General features: G+C 46.6%; 1 protein-coding gene across 5 annotated transcripts in view; it reads right to left on the bottom strand.

Annotated features, from left to right (window-relative positions):
* Positions 1-20,978, bottom strand: part of WWOX (WW domain containing oxidoreductase) — a 983,070-nt gene that overhangs the window by 913,656 nt on the left and 48,436 nt on the right. For all 5 annotated transcript variants that reach the window (XM_003998263.6, XM_045045963.1, XM_045045964.1 and 2 more), the window contains exon 5: positions 20,651-20,757. In XM_003998263.6, the coding sequence (XP_003998312.1) occupies positions 20,651-20,757 (107 nt within the window). The remainder of the gene's footprint in view (positions 1-20,650; positions 20,758-20,978) is intronic.

The following is a 20,978-nucleotide window of genomic DNA, read 5'->3' as shown; positions in this document are numbered from 1 at the left end:
CAGCTCAGCTCTAGGTACCACCTTTAAGTTACCATTAAAAGTCACTTGGGCTGTTGGGGCGCCTGGGTGGCGCAGTCGGTTAAGCGTCCGACTTCAGCCAGGTCACGATCTCGCGGTCCGGGAGTTCGAGCCCCGCGTCAGGCTCTGGGCTGATGGCTCAGAGCCTGGAGCCTGTTTCCGATTCTGTGTCTCCCTCTCTCTCTGCCCCTCCCCCGTTCATGCTCTGTCTCTCTCTGTCCCAAAAATAAATAAACGTTGAAAAAAATAATAATAATAAAAAAAGTCACTTGGGCTGTTTTCATAATGTAGGCTTTTTATTTCCTACGAATGTATGCTTCTCTCCAGCATTTTAGGCCTACTCTATGGGGGCAGTGCAAACCACTTGGGGTAATATATCTTGAAGAAGTACAGTTGATGAGCTTCCAGACATGAATTTATTAAGGAAGGAAGGAAAAAAGAAAAAAAAAAAGAAAGAGAGAAAGCAAGAGAGAGAAGAAAGAAGGATGGAAGAGAACAGGGGAGGAAGGGAGAAAACCAAAACCACAGCTCAACTTGAAAAAGTTTTGAGGCCTTGAACTTTGTTTCTGGAGACAGTTGTGGATCCTTTCTGTCCAGATCATCATAAAATGAAGATAGCATCATTGAAGGAGTTTGGGTACAGCTGGCAGGAGGGTCTTTGAAAATGCCTTTCTGGTTCCCTTCCAGTTCAAAGTTGTATCAGAAGCAGAGTATGGGTTCAGTAACTGCAGAACACCTTGAAGGAACCACGGAAGGGAGCCCTTAGGGCTGCCCTCTGATGTCCCAGCTCTCCACCTCCTCCTGCTCTCACGGCGGGTGTGCACCCTCCTGCACCTGGAAGCTGCACGCGGCCGCGAGCCTTGCTTTGGCCAACAGAACGTGAGCAGATGAGACAGTGTCACCTTCCGAGCATAAACATGACGAGCAGTCCACAGGGTCGCATGCCTTTCTCTTCCTCTCTCACACCATCCGGCAACACAGGCTACTCTGCTGGTCCTCGTGGCCGAGTGAGCTCCCCTTCTAACAGCCACCCAAGCGACTCATGATGGAAAGGGTGTTGGAGCAAGAAATAAACCTTTGTTCTCGGGAGGCCCGGCGACTGTGAGGTTGTTTGTTGTTACGGCACAGCTTGGCCTGTCCTAACACATAATTCAATTGTTGACTCCGTGCACGTGACATCAACTGTTCCATCCAGGGTGTCTCCCTGAATATTAGGGCTTTATCGCATCTGCTATATAACCCGGGCTCGGTTTTACAGTGGTTTCATTACCAACCATAAAAACTGTAACAGTGGAACTGTATAAACAAACCGAACAGTGTTTTTACTGTAAAACATGAATGTAATATAAATATTTGTCTTTGCCTTCTCTCGGCATCTGTAATGAGAGCAGAAAATTCATGCCATATGTTTATAGCATGAAGAAGGGAAAAAAGAGATCTCAACGATTCATCATGCGGGGACCAGCTGAGCTGTTTAATATTTGCAATCCATCCATTTTCTTTCAGATATAAATCCTCCACAAATCACAAAACCCTTATGACCGTAAGTTACCAAATCCATGACTATTTCTGCAGAAGGGTCCTCGCTAGGGAGAAGGTGGATGGGGTGCTCTGAGGTCAGTTTCTGCGACAAGCTGAGAAACCACGCGGTGAGTCAGTGCATTCGACTGTGGCCTCTCCCAGCCAGCCTCGACGAAATCCGAAGGTGAAACCGCTTCTCTGAGGATTTCAACAGACCCACCCTACCTCTGGCCGGAAGTGCATCTGAACGTCTGGGGTCCTGGCAGCTCCTCTTTCTTCAGTCCTCACAGGGAGAAACACTGAGCATGTTAAGTGGTTTCTGCCTTCTGTAGGGCCTTACGACCTTGTGGGAGGAGATGTTACTGCACCCCCGAGGTCTGTGCTGGGCACGGGATCCAGCTTCTCACGCAGGGAGCAACGGGGGGATGTTTTTATTTCAGAGCCGTGATGGAATCCTTGATGTGAAGTTGCTGAAGCCTGCCCAAAGTGTTTGTGCAGCCTTTTAGGATATGAGCCGAGAGGCACAGAGAATGATTCCATTTTCTCCAAACCGGCTCACGGACCAGAGGTTTCTGGAAACTGTCACTGTCCTACAAAATCCAATACCACAGGGAGGAACCTTTCTTGAGCACAAAGCAAACCTACCCAGTTGAGGCTCTGGCTGGCACTCAGGAGGCCAGCCCCTCGTGGGCACCGGGGCTGCTGGCAGGAAGAGGGGAAGGCAGGACACCTTCAGGGCTTAGAACCCAAAGCATGCAAGGCACGGAGAGGTAATATTCAGAAGCCCTCCACCCGGTGAGTGGCACCTGGCCGGTGTTACCAAGCCTGGGCCACAAGCTGGGCACCGTTATCTGATCCGATCCTGACAAGCATCCTAGCAGCCATCATTAGATTTTTTCCATCATTAGATCAAGAGGTACACGGAGAAGCGCCTTGACTGAGATCACACGCTTCCAGGGGATGAGAGAGCCAGGATTCCTACCTACGTTGGGCAGATTCCAAAAATCTGTGTTTGCAGCCATTAACTACATGGCTAGAGTCAAAGAAAAACCTTCCTACTTCCAACCAACCAGTCCTGTGCCTCCAAAACGTGACGAGAAACACAGGCCTTGTGTCTGCTCCTGCCCAAGTGTTACTGAGGTCACCATAAACCAAGTCTTGCTCTCCTCCTCCCCATCCACCCACAGACACATCTACTAGAGTGTTTATATTTATTATTAATTTACACATCTGTCAACACACTCATACTCCTCGAGAGCAAGGATAACATCTTATGTATCTACATATGCCCAGAGTCGAGTGGGATGCCTGGCATATGATAAGGTGTCAATACACGTTTGTGGCTTCGTAAGGACACGTCTGGTCACCAGTGCGTTACCAAAGCATGGACTGTAAGCTCCTTGGAGGCAGGAAACTTTGCTTTTTAGTCACTGCCGTATCACCAGTGCTGAATGCAGTACTTGACTCAGAGAAAGGCGCTAAGTATTTGTTGAAGGGAGGGAGGGAAGGCAGGCGAGCAGCGGAGAGAGCAGAGGGGTCCAGGAAAGCTTTGTGGGAAGGACACCCACGGGAGGGAACTCGCGGGCTGTGCAGGTGCTGGTTGGATGGACAAGCTCGGCTGAGGTCCTTCCACGCACAGGAAACATTCTGGGCTGAGACGCGGGCGGACTGCGGAGTTGAGGAGGAGCAGTGAGTCTGATGCAGTGAGACAAGGAAGAGACAATGGTGAGGGATGAACTGAGACAGGCGGGCAGGGGCTCCAGACGATCTTTTTTTCTATCTTTGCCAGCAATTGTTGGGCACACGCCAGACACCCACATGCCATTCTAAGCCCTTTATGTGCAGGACTTCACTTGATTCTCACGACCTTTTTTGGGGGGTACGATACCACCCCCACGTTACAGATGAAGAAACTGAGGCAACAGGAAGTGAGGGTCACCTGGCTCACGAATGGCAAACAGAGAATCACACTCAGGCAGAATGAATCCCAAGTCAGCTGCATATCCCCACGTGGCATATCTTATAGATCGATCCCTTCAGACTGATGAAGTGAGTTGTAGCATCCCCTCCCAAGAAGGTGCCTAGCACAGAATAGGGACACACGGATGCTAAAGGAAACCTTTCCAACAGCCATCAGGTTGGTCAGGTGAGCTATTTCCTCCTCTTAAATAAAGTCTTTAGATACCTCCACTTTGTCTGCTTATAAATTTAAAATATATACTATCTTTTTTTAAAAAAATCTATATTTAATTATACGGCATCAGTGAAATTTCACCTGGGGAACGATAATCTAACATAAATGAATAGATCCAATAGAAAAACCTGTAATTTAAAATAAACTCCTGTGTTAGTCAGAAAAAAAAAAAATTTACTCTCTTCAAAGAAAAAAAAATTACTATCTGGTATGAGGTAGCCCCACTCAATTAGAAAATTGCATCAAGAGCAAAGAACCAAATAACCCCCCTAAATTCCTCCTCTCCTGGCGTAGATTTCACTGTCAAGCCCAACCACGAAGTGTGTGCAGCCGCGCTGGCCTGAGCTTCATTAAGGCTTAAAGTCAATTAAGCCACGAATTGGAACAATCATTCCTCCTTTGCAAAGTATTGATATTTTTTTTCCTGGCCGCTTTAGGGCTTTTCCAGCACTCACGAGGAGATTTATGTTAGACAATTTCTTTCTGATTAAAACAAATCATAGCTCAACAATTCTAATTTCCTCCTTTCTAAGCAAGAAATGATCAGAGAACACTGAAGACCGTGATCAAACCCATCGCACAGAGGCCGTCACTAGGAAGCTCCACAAACACACTCCTGAGAGGCGTTCTCTGTCTCTCCCTCTCTCCATCTCTCTGTGTCTCTCTCTGTCTTTGTGCCTTGATCTCTGTTCTCCCCTAGGAGTTCATCTTGTGTGTGTGTGTGTGTGTGTGTGTGTGTGTGTGTGTGTCAATGTCTGTCTTTCTCCATATGTCTGCTCCCCCTACCTCCAGATATCTGTCTATCTCTCTCTCTCTCTCTGTTTAATTCTCTTTCAGTACACATTTACCTTGACAGCCTTCTGGACAATCACCTGATTCAGTATTATCTGTATTATCTGAAAGGGAAAGGGATGTTAGAAGCAAAGTCAACCCAAGCTGGTTTTCTGACCTAAGTAATAGGAAACAAGAAGGTTCCCATGTTTACTTCCAAAAGCCCAGCATCATCCAAGGCCTTTTCATTGATGAGCAGTTACTGCTCTCTCAAGAAAAGACCAGAAGTCTTCTGGATCCATGCACCAGCCTTTCACACGGGGCCCTCTACCCTCAGAGCTGCCCTCTCCACGTAAACAATTCATCTTCCTGTCCTTCAAAATCGAGTTGACTGAGGAGTCCAGTCCTCGCTGCAGCCAACGCCCAGTGCTCCAGAATGGCCAGAGAGGCTGGTCAGCTGAGATTTCCCAAATCGGGATTTGTAATTTTCAAAGAACTTGGAATCGCAATATGCTTCACGCAGTGTCCCCTAAATAACAAGCCCTTCTTTAATGGGCGACAAGGCAGCTGAAGAACTGGGGGAACCACAGCAGCAATGACACGAAAATCAATTTGCAGAGCTCAATACTTCAGGAAAATCATCTGGTTACTGTACCCTCTGCTGGTCTGATTTCCAAAAACAAACCAACCAAACCATCCCCTCCCACAGTGACAGGAGGCTGCTGACTGGGTCATAACCACCAAGGCCCAACTGTCAACCTGACTGCACCCACAGCCATTCATTCCACAGATGTGTCTAAGTCCCTCCTACCGACCAGCCACTGTGCTACACACAGGGCCAAACAGAAGAATAAAACGGGCAAGGCTTCTGGCTTCCTACAGCATTTCACCTCTGCTACTTACAGGCTGTGTGAGCTCGGACAAGGTCCTAAACTTCTCTGAGCCCCATAGCCTCATCTGAAAACAGGATTCAGAACAATGGCTACCGAACAGGGTTGTCATAAAGATGAGCGGAATTAAAGATTTAAAATGTTTTGGACACTGACTGGCACGCATTATCATTACTGTTCTCATAAAAATAAAAAGGGTTAAACCACCCAACTGACATTGTCAGGTCCTTAGATTCCTGTCTTACAGGCAATTCTATGCTCTTTTTAAAAACATGTATATACATGTATGTTTTCTCACAACAGGTAAGTGGACAGCATGATAATGTCTCAAAAGAAGGCACGACTGGGGGACACCTGGGTGGCTCAGTCGGTTGAGGATCCGACTCTTGATTTCGGCTGAGGTCGTGATACCAGGATGGTGGGATTGAGCCCCACAACGGGCTCTGTGCTGACCGTGAAGCCTGCTTGGGATTCTCTCTCTCTCCCTCTGCCCCTCTTCTCCTGCTCATGTTCTCTCTCTCTCTCTCTCTCTCTCTCTCAAATAAATAAAATGAAGGGGAAAAAAAAGACGAAAGAAGGCACAACTGCCTAAGTAACATTGAACAAACAGGTCACTTACCCTCTCTGGGCCTCAGTTTTCCCACCTGTCAAGGGGGCAAGTTAAATTGGCTGACCTCAGAAAGTCCATTCCAATCTTAAAGCTCTAACATTTTATAACGAAACTACACCCAAATATGACCTGTGAATTCATTACTGTCTCTAAAAAGACCTTCACTAGTTCACAATTGAGTTTCTCATCATGCTATTCTTGCATAAACTGGCTCACATCTTTGCTGTATCCCCTAAAAGTAATGGCTGAGAGAATCGTGCAAAAACCCAGTGGGTCATACATGACTAAGAACTTTATTTTTAACCTACACTTCAAAGGAATGTAGAATTATCTCTGCTCTTCCTTGAGATCTCCCCAAAGCTGTCTGTGTGGGCAGGTCTTCAAAGATGCCACAGACAGTGGTGGCTCAAGCCTGCAATACAACTCCAGTCACCGACGTCACTGCCGAGTACCCCAGCACTGCCACCAACATTGCAGATTTACCCAGCGCTGAAAATAAGCTTTGAACCAGCTTTCAGACATCCATGTTTATGGTCTAGGCAGGCTGCGAACCAGCCCAAACCAATGCACTACTCATTTCTCAATGGCTTCCTGGGTAGATTTGCCTTGTGAAAGGGTCTGACTCTGTCTAACACTGGGACGCACGCCTACTCCTCAAGGATCCATCACTGTCCATGAGAGGGAGATCGGAAGGTTCCAGACAGTGGGACACACAGTATGAAAGGAAGGGTCTCTGGAATAAAAACTCCACATCCTGCTCGACAACAACAGATCTGGAGTTACGGTCACATCTGCAACTGTCCAGGAACCAGGGACGCCCTTGGGCAGGAAGCTGGCCGAGCTTTTGTGAGAGTAGACACAGGAGCGTCTTTAAAAGGAAAAGTGCTAACAGGAGACAACCCAGTACTACGGGGACTAAGGCCAGCGTGAGGCTCAAATGTGCCCCATCACAAGCCAGACCTGTCCCTTGTGTATTGAGTCCAGCCAGGCCAGCCACTCAGGGGCAGCTCCACTCAGGGGTGCATTTCTGGAATACAGCGTTGCTCAGACTTTACAGTTTCTTTCCTTGCTTATTGATGCCTGCTCTCCCAGCACAATTAGCACGAGCCCCTCCTCTGGCTCTCAAGATTTCCTGATTTGAACAATATGTGTCTGATCACCCTACCCCTGACAGAGCGATGCAGATAAGTAAACACGTTTCTCTCCCCATTTTCTCAGAGTTTCTGAAGAGTAAGGGCCATTTTCCCCCGTAAACGGAAAGGTTAAAGGTTCTCGGAGCAGGAGACATTGGAAGGGACAATTATTTTTATCCTTCGGGACTTGGTGTATGGATTTAAATTTTTTTTAATGTTTATGTTTGAGAGAGAAAATGGGGGGGGGGGGATAGAGAGAGAGGGAGACACAGAATCCGAAGCAGTCTCCAGGCTCTGAGATGTCAACAGTGAGCCCAACACAGGGCTTGAACTCATGAACCATGAGATCATAACCTGAGTCGAAGTCAAATGCTCAACCGACTCAGGCGCCCCGGATGACAGACTTGAAAACATTCTTGAGTGTCAGGAAATAGGCAAGCATATTCTGTGAGCTAGAAAGGATCACAGCTGCCACTTGGACCCCACTGCCCAGGAGCAAAGCCAACGGTGCCTCTATTTCGGCCTGAGTGCTTATCTTTCTGCATCACTGTGGACGGATGGCACATGCCCACATGGATTCTTGAGTGGCTGCTAGGACCTAAAGAATAAAGCTCATTCCCCTAGGAGAACAGAACCCCAAGGCCTGAACGAGCCGGCTTCAAATGGAAGCTTCTGGACTCCTCCGCAACACTGCATCCAAAGTTGGCTATTCCCCATAAGCCCCTCTGCGCATCACCTCCCTTGCACTGGACCGTGCCCCCACCATCTCGGTTGACTACAGCCTGCCCACAGCTCCTTCCTCGAGGACGCTGCTTAGAAGCACCTGAGAAAGCATTTGTCATGAGTCCTAGAAGAACTTCATTCTGACCACGCTCACTGGGTTCTGGCATGGGTTACACCTCAGAAGTCATCCCTCGCTTGTGAAACCCTTGATGGTAATGACAATATTCCAAACTGTTTTCAATCACCCACTATACGAAACTCATTGTAGACAATTTATAAATATTTCTACCATTAAAAACATAGTCTGAAAGTCTTCGTCTAGTGGGGTAACTGTGTGTGAGAACATCTGATTTTTGTAAACAAAGTTAAAACTCTGCCCCTGACCTTTCATTAATAACAACAACAAAGAGAAATCAACCAATCACTCAAATAGTCTCAGAATTGTAGAGCGTTGCTTAACTTTTTTGTGACTCAGAATCCCCTGGAGGGACTGCAAAACACTGATTGCTGGGCCCCATCTCCAGAAACTCAGATCCCTTCAGGTCTCAGGTCTCAGGGTGAGGCCCAAGAATTTGCATTTCAAACAGGTTCTCCAGTGATGCTGTAAGCTTCTGGTCAGGGAAGGGGCTTTGAGCAGGCACTGGGTAGCTTCTGCAGCAAGGGAACCACAAGGACTAATCAATGAATCACTACTGAGACCATCAGAGATGTGTCCTATCCTCCTCTGCCTTAAAAACAGCACCCTCCCAGCCCCCTTTTCATTTTTGTCTTCAGATGGCTCACAATTTGATGTAGATTTTAAGCATCCTGTAATTCATCAACTAATTCTCTCCTGGCTACACATTCCAAGTAATTAAAGTTCAGTAATAACTTATTCTTTCTGCTCCAGCACCTGCATTTCATTTGTTTATTTTCCCAGAGTCATAAATCTGAAAGGCTGTCAAAGTGCCACAATATTAGTGCAATAATCAAAGTTAATTAGTCCTTCTCAATAAACAACAACAAAGCCATTACAAAGATGCATTGAAGCTTCTCCCAGCTACCCAGTTTACGGATCACATTGTGGCTGGAACAATTAGACTCTGAGAACTGCCGGGTAAATGAGCGCAGTGTTCGGCAGTCATTTAAAAGGAGACTGTGCGCTTCATTCACACTGATTCATTAACTCCAGGGAAGGCAAAGCGGGTCTGGGCTCCGCATCTGCCGCCTGCAGAAGGATGCGGCGACAGACGGAGATCCCCCCAGCTGCCAAGCCCTGCCATGCGCATCCCAGACCCCAATAATAAAAGGAGACAGGGGTTGCAGAGCGAGGAGAGGGGCCAGCCTGACCGCCAACTTTTAGTAACCCGATGTCTTCAATAACTTTTGGTTTATTATTTAGGGAATTTGAGAGATGCAGGTGTTAGGCGGATTCTGATGAGAAGGCAGCCCAAGGAAACTCGGAGGGCAGGACCGGGGCCGGTGGGTAGGAGACGCTTGGAGAAAGAGGCTGCCTTCAATTTAAGAGAGACCTTTGTCATTCGGAGGTGCTGCCTGACAGGGAGGAGCTTCCCCGTCAACCGGGAGAGCAGGAGCCAAGGCCTGGAGATCCCTGCTCAGGGATGTTGTGTGAGCGGTGTGCACGTGGGAAAGAGGTCAAACAAGGTGACCTGGACAGCTGAAGAAACCCTAAGAACTTAAGGTTCCTTGCATTTGGAAGCAATCGCTGGGCGAGTGCTCATGTCTTGCACTGAACTCACTGTCCTGTTCCTCTCCAGAGATCCTTCTCCCCTTGAGGCATGACCCCCATGCGCGTTACCCACCGCTATGTAACACGTATCCCCAAAGCGTGGTGGCTTCAACCGGTAAGAATTCGTTACCGCACCAAGTTTCTATGGGGTCAGGAATCTTGAGTGGTTCTGAGTCAAGGTCTTTCGTGAGGTTGCCGTCAATCTCTCGGCCAAAGTCACCTGCAGGCTTGAGGAGGCTGGAGGGGTCCAAGGGGGCTCACTCTCGAGGCTCCTGGCCGAAGGCCTCAGTTCCTTGTCACGTGGGACTCTCCACAGGGATACCTGAGCATCTTCACAACACAGCAGCTGGCTTCCCCCAGAGGGAGTGATCCAAGACAGCAGGCAAGGAGGAAGCCGCACACCTTTTACGACCCTTCCTGGGAGTCCTACTCCATCACTTCTGCCACATGCTATTCATTAAGGGTGTCACTAAGTATAGCCCGCGTTCAAGGGGAGGACAATTGGGTTCCACCTCCTAAGAAGACTATCAAAGAACCTGTGGGCAGATTTTAAAAACACCACGAATACCTCTGAGGCCTCCTTCTAGTCATGTCTGCATCCCCTAGTTGACTAAGTGGAGGGACTAGTTCCACAGGAGTCCCCTAGGGGCACCAAGTGGATTTTTCTCCACTCTTCTCCCTCAGCAACCCCAGCCTCTGCAAAAGGCCGGCCAACTCCACACCGTCAGCACCGGGGACAAGGATGGTCACCTCTCTGCTCCCTGGGAGGGAAGAAAGCGCCTGCTCCTTACCTTAGCTATTAAAGGACACACTGATGGGAAGATGAAGGCAGGTTTGGCTGTGTCCTCGGACTCTGATCATTTAAAAAAAAAGGGGGGGGGGAGTAGAAAGACAATACATTTTCCAACAAGACTTCTGGGACTATTTGTCTAATTTAGGGAAATGATGAGCAAATCAGCCTGTCCAGCAGGTACCTGGAAGTTTCCTGAGTTTTTACTAGGAGCCACATTCTGTACAAGAGAGGCTATGTCTTCTGACACCCAATTTCCAACACGGAGCAGGGGAAGAGGTCCCCACACCAACCAACAATTCTCCTATATCAGCAGTGTGTCCAAGAATTCGCCTCAGTTCTGACACCATCTACCTGGAGATCTCATCAGATCCTACAGGCTATGGGTTCAGTGGGACAAGACTGGCTCCGGCCCAGGCGGTCACCTATGCTTCTGACCAACAGGCTACAGACTGGCAGTTCCCACAACCCTCTCCTTCGACTTGAGACTCCAGTCACCAAGTCTACCTGTACTTCAGACTGACCAGCTATAATCAGAGGTTCCCAAACCCCCACTCTGGGCTTGACTGATTTGCTACAGTGGCTCATGGAACTCAGAACATTTTACTCACTAGACCACCGGTTTCTTATTAAATGATATAACTCAGGGCAGTCCGATGGAAAAGATAGACAGGGCAAGATATGTGAGAAAGGGCACAAGCTTCCTTGCCCTCTCCAGGGGCACCACTCTCCAGGATCTCTGTGTGTTCACCAACCCAGAAGCTTTCTGAACCCTCTCCTTTTTGGGTTTTTACGGAGGCCTCATTACAATCAGGCATGACTGATTAAGTCACTGCTCATTGAGGACTGAACTTGGTCTCCAGCCCCTCTCCCCATCCCAGGGGTCCAGGGGTGGGACTAGAAGTTCCAACCTCTCATCACACAGCTGGCTTCACTGGAAACAGGTCCCCATCTTTGGGTGGGGCCCAAAACTCACCTCCTTAACAAAAGACATCTCTATATAGGGCTCTCCTCACTTGGGAAGGTCCAAGGCTCTTAGGAGCTCCTCCAGAAACAGGCAGGAAGACCAAATACACGTTTCTTGTCATACATCACAAGATCACAATATGTGTTATTTCACTTCATCCTCACCATGACCAAGAGCTATCAAGGACGTAACCAAATTTGCCCAGGGATACCCAGTGAGCATGTGCTCGAAACTGGATACACTCCCTAGCCTGTGTAGACTCCAAAGGTGGGGTTCCCTCTACTCCACTGGGCTGCCTCCCTATAAATTAAACATTAGTCTATTTTGAATACACAGTTAAAGTAAACCCTGATTTATTAGTGTGTGCTGCTCCATTCAGAGACTGGCTGCCTTGTCTACACTGCATCTCCATATTTGTCCTTGTGTAGGAGGTTTTATTCTTTCTCGTCTCTGTTTAATCTAACACCTGCAATGTCTGAGACTCTCTGTAAATGGCCCATAATAAATATGAAAAACAGTCTCAAGCATATTTTTTTCCTCTTAAGTAATGAACAGAGTCTAAATGCCTAGTGGCCAGAAGGAGGCCTTTGAACCAGTGGCTGAACACCATCTCAAGATGAAATCTGTCTCTTCAAACTATGTCAAAATTGCTTAATAAGAACTCAGGGGACCCCATATTAATGAAAGGATACATCTGCTTTGGGTTTCACATGATTGGGAGTGATGGCTTGGATCTAGCCATTTATGCTCGACTTTCACTCTTTAAAACTCCACGGTTAATCACAGCCCTCGTTATACAAAGGTTACAATGGATATAAAGTTTGAAAGATTCAGTTCAAGACTGAGAGCAGTGACCGGGGGAAAAAAAGAACGCAAAACAAAGACACACAGACAACGATCAAAGAACAATGACACCCAAGACTATGTCAATGCAAAATTTTCGGAATGAGAAATGAAACAAAAAACTTGGAGGATAGGACCAAGCCCAAGTTTGGGGCATTGTGGAGATACAGACAACTCAGAATATTTTAGCAAACAATTATGTCGATGAGGGAGAGGCATAATTTATTGCCTGATACAGAATCTTTCCTGAGCCCGTGAAAAAAAAGTCAAAGACGCAACTCAAATACAAGAGTAAATACCCTGTATGCCACTTGAAGTTAAGTCTGGGAAGGAGACAGAAGGAATGAGCTTCCTTTGGGGAGGGGAGGTACACCAGCTCCGTCAGATTACCAAAAGGCACCCAGAAGTTCTCTTTCCTGGGATATCAGTACCCTTATTATCATGAACAGAAAAATGCTCACATAGAAACCTCTATGAATACAATCTTTGGCTAAGTCTTTACAGAGGCCAGTCTTTTGATAAAACACACACCAGGAACTTGGAATTAGGTGGCAAGATGGCTTTGGAGTCAGGCAAATATGGTTTCATACCCAGGTTCCACCCTGTAGCTCCCAGCTGGGTGAGCTCAGGCAGGCCTTTTCACTCCCTCTAGCCTCCAATTCCAAATCTGCAAAGTGGGTTTAACACATAACATGGATATTTCATTGCTAAATGTTAAGCATCAGGCCTTGTAGAGAAATACATATGAATACCTAACCCCATCTGCAGGGGATGATCACACCATGACATTTGAAAATGGAAGTGTCTTAAGGGAGAACTCTAGAACTTTATCTTCACCTGTGTGTGTGTGCAGGCTTATTGATTTAAGCAAGTGGTTTATATGGTTCGCAGACTTGTTTATACCATACTTTATTTATTGAAAATCCAATACTAACACATAAAAACAATTTTTTAAAGCTAAGAAATGAGGAACCAAACCAGCAGCTGAATTAAGATGAATTTTTCCCAATAATCCACAACTGTTAATAATATTAATAGTTTTTATATTTTTGGTTTAGCTAAAGATCATTCAAAACGACGGGGATGAGCCCTACTGTGATGTGTTGAATGACAACCATCTTTCCCGAGCCAAGTCACCAGCTCAGACGGGCATCGAGCTTGTAAATTACCCACCCCAAAGGCTGCTCGCTCCCCCGAACACACAAGCCACATAAAAGAAGGCATCCCACCACACCTAAGGCCTTTGATCTGGAAAGTCAAGTTAAAGGATGTCAGCTTTTATTACCAAAGGGCAAATTCCAACAAATGCCACAGCTCCACCAGATCATAAAGGACATTTGAGGGAGCCTAACAGTAGCTCAATTCCTCCAGGGCTCTTAAGAAGGCATGCGATTCAGCACTAGGCATCCCACCCCATCGCTCTCAGTATCACGTCATGAAAACATAGGGGGCTGGTGTCTCCAAAAAGCACAGCAAAATCAAGTGTCGAACCCATGTGCCTAATACATTGGTTGGCATCAAGTCCTCTGTATCTCAAAACACAACTAAAATCATGATTTCCGATGCTTATCAATGAGGCTGCACCATGACATAATACCGGCAGCTTTCCACATGCCTGCCCTCCAACGAGATAAATAGCCCCCGTATCAAATCTATTGAAAACCGGAATAATGATGACACTTCAGTCTCGCCAGCATCAGACTGTGTGGTTACAACCAACCAGGCATACGCTCTCCCTGACACATGCATATCCCATTACCTCTGACTAATAAATCTTTTCTTTTTACCCCTCATCTCCCTGCTTTCTCAATAACCATTTTGGTATAAGCCATCGCTCGCTGTTCCTGATGACTGATCCCTTAATCATCTTTCCTAAATATATGCAAAGTGTATTTCTTTGTAAATACAAAAGAAAAAGCAATCTCATAAATAATTAAGATGGCTTTTCAAATGACAGTTGAGTGCTAATATGAGCTTCACTGGAAAATACTAATCAACAAACTAAATACACATCTAATAAAATGTAGGAGTCCAGACACAGGAAGACCGAGAAAGAATTCATTGCAACCCCATTTGAATCATGCTGATAAACATCCTCCCTAAAGCAACTCTTGAAGCCACTTGGAGAGGTTAAGAAGAGTAAGCATCACTCGTACCTTCATGTATAAATAAGAAATTATTATTATAGTTATTAATAGCAGCAGATAAAATTTAATTGAATACTCAATCTATCCTCAGCAATGCGTTAAAGACTATACATGCATACGGTCAATGCATTTAATAGAGCCGCTTATGTCTCCTGGCATAAATATTGTTGTCTGAATTATTGTATTGTTATAGATGAAGAAACCGTAGTTGAAGAACTTAAGGAATTCACTCAAGGTCATAGGGTGTATTTGCTTCTATGCTTCGCCATTAGAACACAGCATATTTTACAGCAGTGGCCATCAGCTGGAGATGACGTTCCCCACCAAGGGACATCTGCCCAGGAGGCACCCTGAGACCCACCCAGCCTGCCTTCTCTAGACCTCTTGGGAATCTTGGCTAACACACCCAGGAGAAAACGAGAGCAGCTGAGCTGGATCCCGGCTGCCTTCTCCTGGCCGAGAGCACGCCATCCTAACCATTCCTAGGAAGACCTGAGGTTTAAGCCAAATAAAAACACAAGTCAGAAAAGCATGGACTTGAAGTCTTCCTTGGGGACCGGAGCTTCTCACCAAACTAAACATGGCTGAGTCACTCCTCCCTTATGACAGGGGAACAGGTCCAAGCCACAGTCTGAGGATTCGCAAGTGGGTCGCATAAGAATGCCACTGGAGGACCGTCAGCCCCTCTTCCCCAGACCAGGCTACTTCTGGCCAACTCCTCGATTATCTCAGTCTCCAGTAGACGTCAGAACTTCAGCACATTCACTGGGCCCCACATGTCACCAATGGGCAGCCCCCATAAGTGAACTCTCTTACATAATAAGCAGATAAGCTAAGGGCCTGGCATTCATGAGGCGGGCTTGCTTCCCCTGCCCTTTCAATCCCCCTAGCAACCCCAGCCACGGCCCCACCGCTCTTCCTCCTGCACACAACTGATGTGTGTGTAGACAGGAGGGGGACCTCAGTCCCAGCTGCTTCGGTGCTATTCAATCTCCTTCTTCCCCAGAACCAAAAGCCTCAGTTCCCAAGTTATAAGAATCTAAAAATTCAGGAATGGTAATAAGGTGAGAGAGGAGGAAGGAAGTAGGAGCCCCCCGTAGGCCTTTCAAGAGCTCTACCCCGGGTTGCCGGAGTCTGGTTGTGGTTGCTTCTAAAGTACATTTTGATACCTCATCAACTATTGCTCATTGCATACAATCCCCCTTGGAGGTCCTCAGATCTCAGGGTGGAGAATGGGACAGGCCACATCTCATACACAGAGCAACAAACCATCCTTGGAGAAGTACTTACTGAGTAAAGGAAATCCTAAACCACACAAAAGAGCAGAGATTCAGACACACCTATCAGTGTCCCAAATGTAGATTCTTGCATGGAATCCTACCATAGAGACAGTGCTGCTAACTAAGAGAATCCACTCCATCCTGAAAACAGGAGAGTAAACTACCTACTCAGCCAGCCCATTCCGTGGGCTCCTTGGAATACCCAGGAAAAAAAAACAGGTGCTTGTCTTAGAGGGGACACTAGTCTGTAATCCACTTAAGGATGTGAATGAGGTAGATCACATCCTCATACGGAGGGCAACTTAACAACATAGGCATGAACCCCAGATCCAGAGATAATTCACTGAAATATGACTGGGGACTGATGGGCCTCCCTACCCTCCCTCCTTTTTAAATTATGCTGAATGGATTGGCCTTTTAAGAGGGTAGTTTACTTCTATATAGTCCATGTTATCCGATTTTAATTGTTTTCGATTCGTATTACTAACTTTCGAGCATCCCAAACATCTCAGCAGGAGGGCGTTTTCCCGTGAATTAATTATTAGCAGTCTTAATTGTGTATAGGCTCTTAATAGAATTCCATATGGAATGTGTTTTCATTTAAGTTATGTTTTACTAAATAGCTAGATCCCCCCCCAAAAGTGTTTTGAGAACTCTATAAAGGATGTCTTGAATGAAAAGGGATTGCTGAGGACAGTAAGATACCTAAGTATTGCTTCCTCTGAGACACAGGGTTAATCCTGAAATTAATCCCTCAACCAGCATCTAGCAATTCTGAAAGCAAAGCCTGAAAGGTAATGAACATGCATGATGCCAATATTGGGAGAAAAGCCACACCGTGAGGTGGACGGACTTTGGGACTGGAGGCCAAGTGTGCCAACTGTGCCAGGAGCCTGCCTCTGTGCTCGTCAGCCGCGTGACTCTGGGAGGACCCCTGAGCCCTCCACCGCCTCTTCTAGAAAATGGAGAAGACCAGGCTTTTGTATCTCCTGAACAGGGATATGAAGTGCCTTGCCCAGGACCCAGCACATGACAGGGACTCAATAAAGAGCGGCTGTCAGGTGTCCCACGGTGAGCAGGAGAATAATGTTCCACTGGCTTGGAGGCAGACACGCGTGTTCTGGAACACAGCAGTTCTAGAATGTGCCGTGAAGGCAGGAATAGAAAGACCAGGCAGGGAAGAACAAGTTGGGGAAGGAGGCGTGAACTCCATCTTCAGAGCCAAGCTGAGAAGGCCCGCGGAGCCCTGGCACATGCGAGCCAGGGCTGAGCCAAACGGCCCACAGACTTCTGAGCGAGCTTTTGCTGCAACAAAAAACTTTGGATCGTTTCGAGAACCTCCCGTGAGGCACCAATATGCTACAGTACCTTCCCAGCTCTGCTACTGATAGGATTCATCGTGGATAAAGTATGAACACGCTCAAGCTGGCTAGCAGCTGGAAAAACTGGAGTCAATCAAATTGACCTTGAGAAACGCAAGGAGGTGGCATTTAAGGATGTGCCAGGTTAAATCCCAGCGCTGAGATGAGGTAAGGCAGGGCCTGAAGGAAACCAAACCAGCAGGTATGGAGGGTGGGGTAGTGAGGGGAGCTCCAGGTGGATCTCGAAGGCAGGCACCATGGTAATAATGCAATGACAGAAAATGGCTTTTGGTGCTAAATCTGAGCTCCCATAATCATCATCTAAGGGGAAATGAGGAAAGAGTGTAACGATATTCGCAGGGAATAGGCCAACAGATGAGACAGGACACAGAGATCAGTCTACAACCTACAAAATCTGATTTAAATGTTTGGACCGCCATGTGAGTAAAATTTGTTTTGCTCCCAATTCCTTTACTCATATGCCTGACAGTGAATACTTTTGGGTAACTCTTCCTCTGGGAGCACTGTCTGCCCGTGGACATCAAGTTACTAACATCGTAGCATGAAAGTGTACAAGGATACGTTCTGTCCTCTGAAACCTACTCCCAAAACCCAATTTTGGCTTAAAATGCAAGAAAGAGAAACAAAATGGTGGGTCTTTAAGCTCATACCATTCAACCTTCTTTGTCAGAAGGAGAGAGGAGGAAACTGAGGCACTAAATGGATTAAGAGGCTTGCAAAGGCCCCACTTAACTAAGGCTAAATAGGGCAGATCCAGGGTTTTCTGCCTCTCTCCATAAAACAATGGCTATAATGAGTTAAATACAAAATGTATCTGTTCTCACATATGAGGAATAAAGATAATCTTTGAAGTGCATAAACATTTGTGTTTTAGTATTACCTTCTAAGACAAGTTTACATATTAGTAACATCGTACAATATGGTTCTTGCAGTATTACGAGGGCCACTGAATTTGGTTTTTTGCTAGTTTAGGAATAACATCAAATGGGCAAAACTGTGCAAGTTTGACACTGCCTGTTGCTAGCTAGGTACTCTTCCAGCAGCGAGACAAACTGGTATCATACCACCCAATGCCAGCTGAGAAACTGCTACCAAAATTTTAAGTACAAATGCCCTTTGAATCAGTGAGTCCGCCGCTAAGATTCTGCCCTATGTAACTTTCTGGATGGAACACTGGATGAAAATGCAAGCGACTGAACTTTAAGACAGTGTCACTTAGCATAGCGAAACAAGGCAAACAACACAAGGTCCAAGAAAAGGGAAAGTGCTCAGTTAAATTACAGTATAAGCACACGACGGAGATTACACAGCAGTTCAAAACATGAGGTGGATCTATATGCACTGATAAGATCTTACGGGATTCACTGAAATACTCCAAGTACACAACAGTACGTGTATGTTTACTAGTATATACAAACTTTTGTGAAAGAATATACAAGAAATGGTTCATAGTATTTACCTTCCAAGACAAGTCCTGGGAGGGACTTTGACTTTTTATTTCATACCTTGCCGGTCCTGTACGAGTATTCAGACCATATGCACATGTTACCATTTTTTGCCTTCTACATCTCTAAAAGTGATTACTACATCACCTAATATAGGTTATTACTTAACTTTAGACTCACAGAGATGATAAGACCCTCAGAAAAAAAAAAATGGGCCCTGTTATTTCAGTCTTAATTTAACTCAAAACAATCCACAGAACTCAAGACAAGGGCTCATTTGAAATATACTGAATTTCAGGGGCGCCTGGGTGGCTCAGTCAGTTAAGCATCCAACTTCAGCTCAAGTCATAATCTTGCAGTTTGTGGGTTCAAGCCCCACGTCGGGTTCTGTGCAGACAGCTTGGAGCCTAGAGCCTGGAGCCTGTTTCAGATTCTGTGTCTCCCCCTCTCTCTGCCCCTCTCCTGCTCGTGCTCTCAAAAATAAACATTAAAAAAAAATTTTAAATACATAAAAAGAGATTTACTGAATTGGAAATATTTCATTTGAAGTATACTGAAAAGGCAGAAATTAATCTTCCTTTTTTTTTTTTAAAGTTTATTTATTTACTTTTGAGAGAGCATGAACCGGGGAGAGGCAGAGATAAAGAGAGAGAGAGAATCCCAAGCAGACTCCACAAACCCAAAACATCAGACGTTCTCCTACAGGCACCATGGTGTGTTTCTTCGGATGGCAAGAAGTCTTCCACAGCACCCAGGAAAGGAAGACGGCCTCGGCAAGGGCTGTCCGACCGCCCTCCCGCTCTGCTCCCAGCCACTCGAGGGTCTCCTCCTCCCAGGGCCGCCACACAGTCCATGCCCTCTGCCCAGTCTGACCTTCTCCGTCCCCCGCCCCCGGCCCCCCACCCCGGGTCTTTCCTGAGATGTCAGCTCAGTCACTTCCTTCTCGGGGACTCTGAATGTCCCCGCGTCCAGGCGTTACTCACCATTTCCAAGAACGACGTACACTTCCTAGGACCTAGTACTGCCATGTCAAGTTTTCACTGACGTTTATGTGTCTTTGGTTAAATCACACTTCCACCCTGGGCTGAAAGTTCTACAAAGACAGGGTTTCCTTAACAGAAGACCGCAGTACCTATGACAGGGTCCACGTCATAAATACACGAATACGAGACAAGCGAATGAACGAACACAGTCTACACTTCACACTGAAGCCCAGCGATCCTGTTACACAAGTGACCAACCTGGGCCACTCTCTGGCTCAGACCCGCTCATGTCTTCTTCCTCACTGACTCTGAGGTCCCAGTGACGCCCCGCAGCACCTCTGTCCCCCTCCTCCCCTGCCATTTGGCTCCAGCCACACCAGCCTCCCTGCTGACTCTGAATCCTCCAGGCACGCTCCCAAGCCCGGGCCTTTGCACGTGCCGCTCCCGCTGCTTAGAAAACACACCCCCCGCCCCGGGCACTGACGCAGCCTGCTGCGTTACTTCATCTGAGGGTCAGACCAGACGTCACAGCCTCAGAGGGTTCTCTGCGAACTGCCCAACCTCACGTAGTCCACGCTACACCTGTTCGTCCCTCGCTCTGCTTTACCGTGCTTCACAGTGTTTATGACAACTTGGCACTGTGTTCGGTATTAAACGGAATGACCCCTAACAGTCTGTTTCTCCTACAGAAGGCAAGCCCAGGGGAGGACAGGGACTCTGTTCTGTTTGATATGCTGATTCCTTAGCCTCAACAGTACTGCAGGCCTTCGGTAAATGTCTGTGCGCAACACCCACATCCACACAGAGAGAGAAGAGCAAAAAGTGAAAAGCAGAGATAAGGTTCAAGCCCACTGCCCCCGCCCCCACCGCCTTCTAATCTTACAAACCGTAAGCATAACAAACCCTTAGCTGCATACACGGCGTTAACCACATTTTATTTTTCTTAATAAATGAGCTGAATGAGTAAACATTCTCAAACCTCTGACTAATAAAGAAGATGACATTGACAATGAACCATAAACAAACGTGTGGATAATAACAGGCTTGCTTGCCCTTTCATTCATAAAATAAACAAAGAGAATATGACTTTAAAAATAAAGAAAAACGTTATTCCAAGAGCAATAAACTTTATGCACTGTACTAAAACCTCCATGTGTTTATCCGGCGTGTGTATCTGACAATTAAAAAAAAAAAAAAAAAAAAAAAGGTCAAGTGCTTGCTTACCCATTCTCCTAAAATGCGTGACACAGCTTCATTGGCCCTTGTCATATTCCTACAGGCGAGGATCACGTGTGCACCATGGAGGGCAAAAGACTTGGCAGTTTCAAACCCTATGGTTTAAAGGAAAGTCAACATTAGAAAACACAAATGCAAAACATTGACTCAGCTGAACGGCCTTTACTGAGCACCACACACATTACCCAAGTGGCTCTCAGCCAGAGGCCATCTGTCCCCTGGAAGACAGTTGCAAACACCGAGAGACATTTTCAGTGGTCACGACTGGGGATAAGGTGCTATTGGCAACTCGTGGGTAAAGGCCAGAAGTGCTACA

The sequence above is a fragment of the Felis catus genome, chromosome E2 (genome assembly GCF_018350175.1).
Source record: "Felis catus isolate Fca126 chromosome E2, F.catus_Fca126_mat1.0, whole genome shotgun sequence".
Lineage (NCBI taxonomy): Eukaryota > Metazoa > Chordata > Mammalia > Carnivora > Felidae > Felis > Felis catus.
Note: the sequence above shows the minus strand (reverse complement) of the source record. Positions and strands in the feature narration are given on the sequence as shown.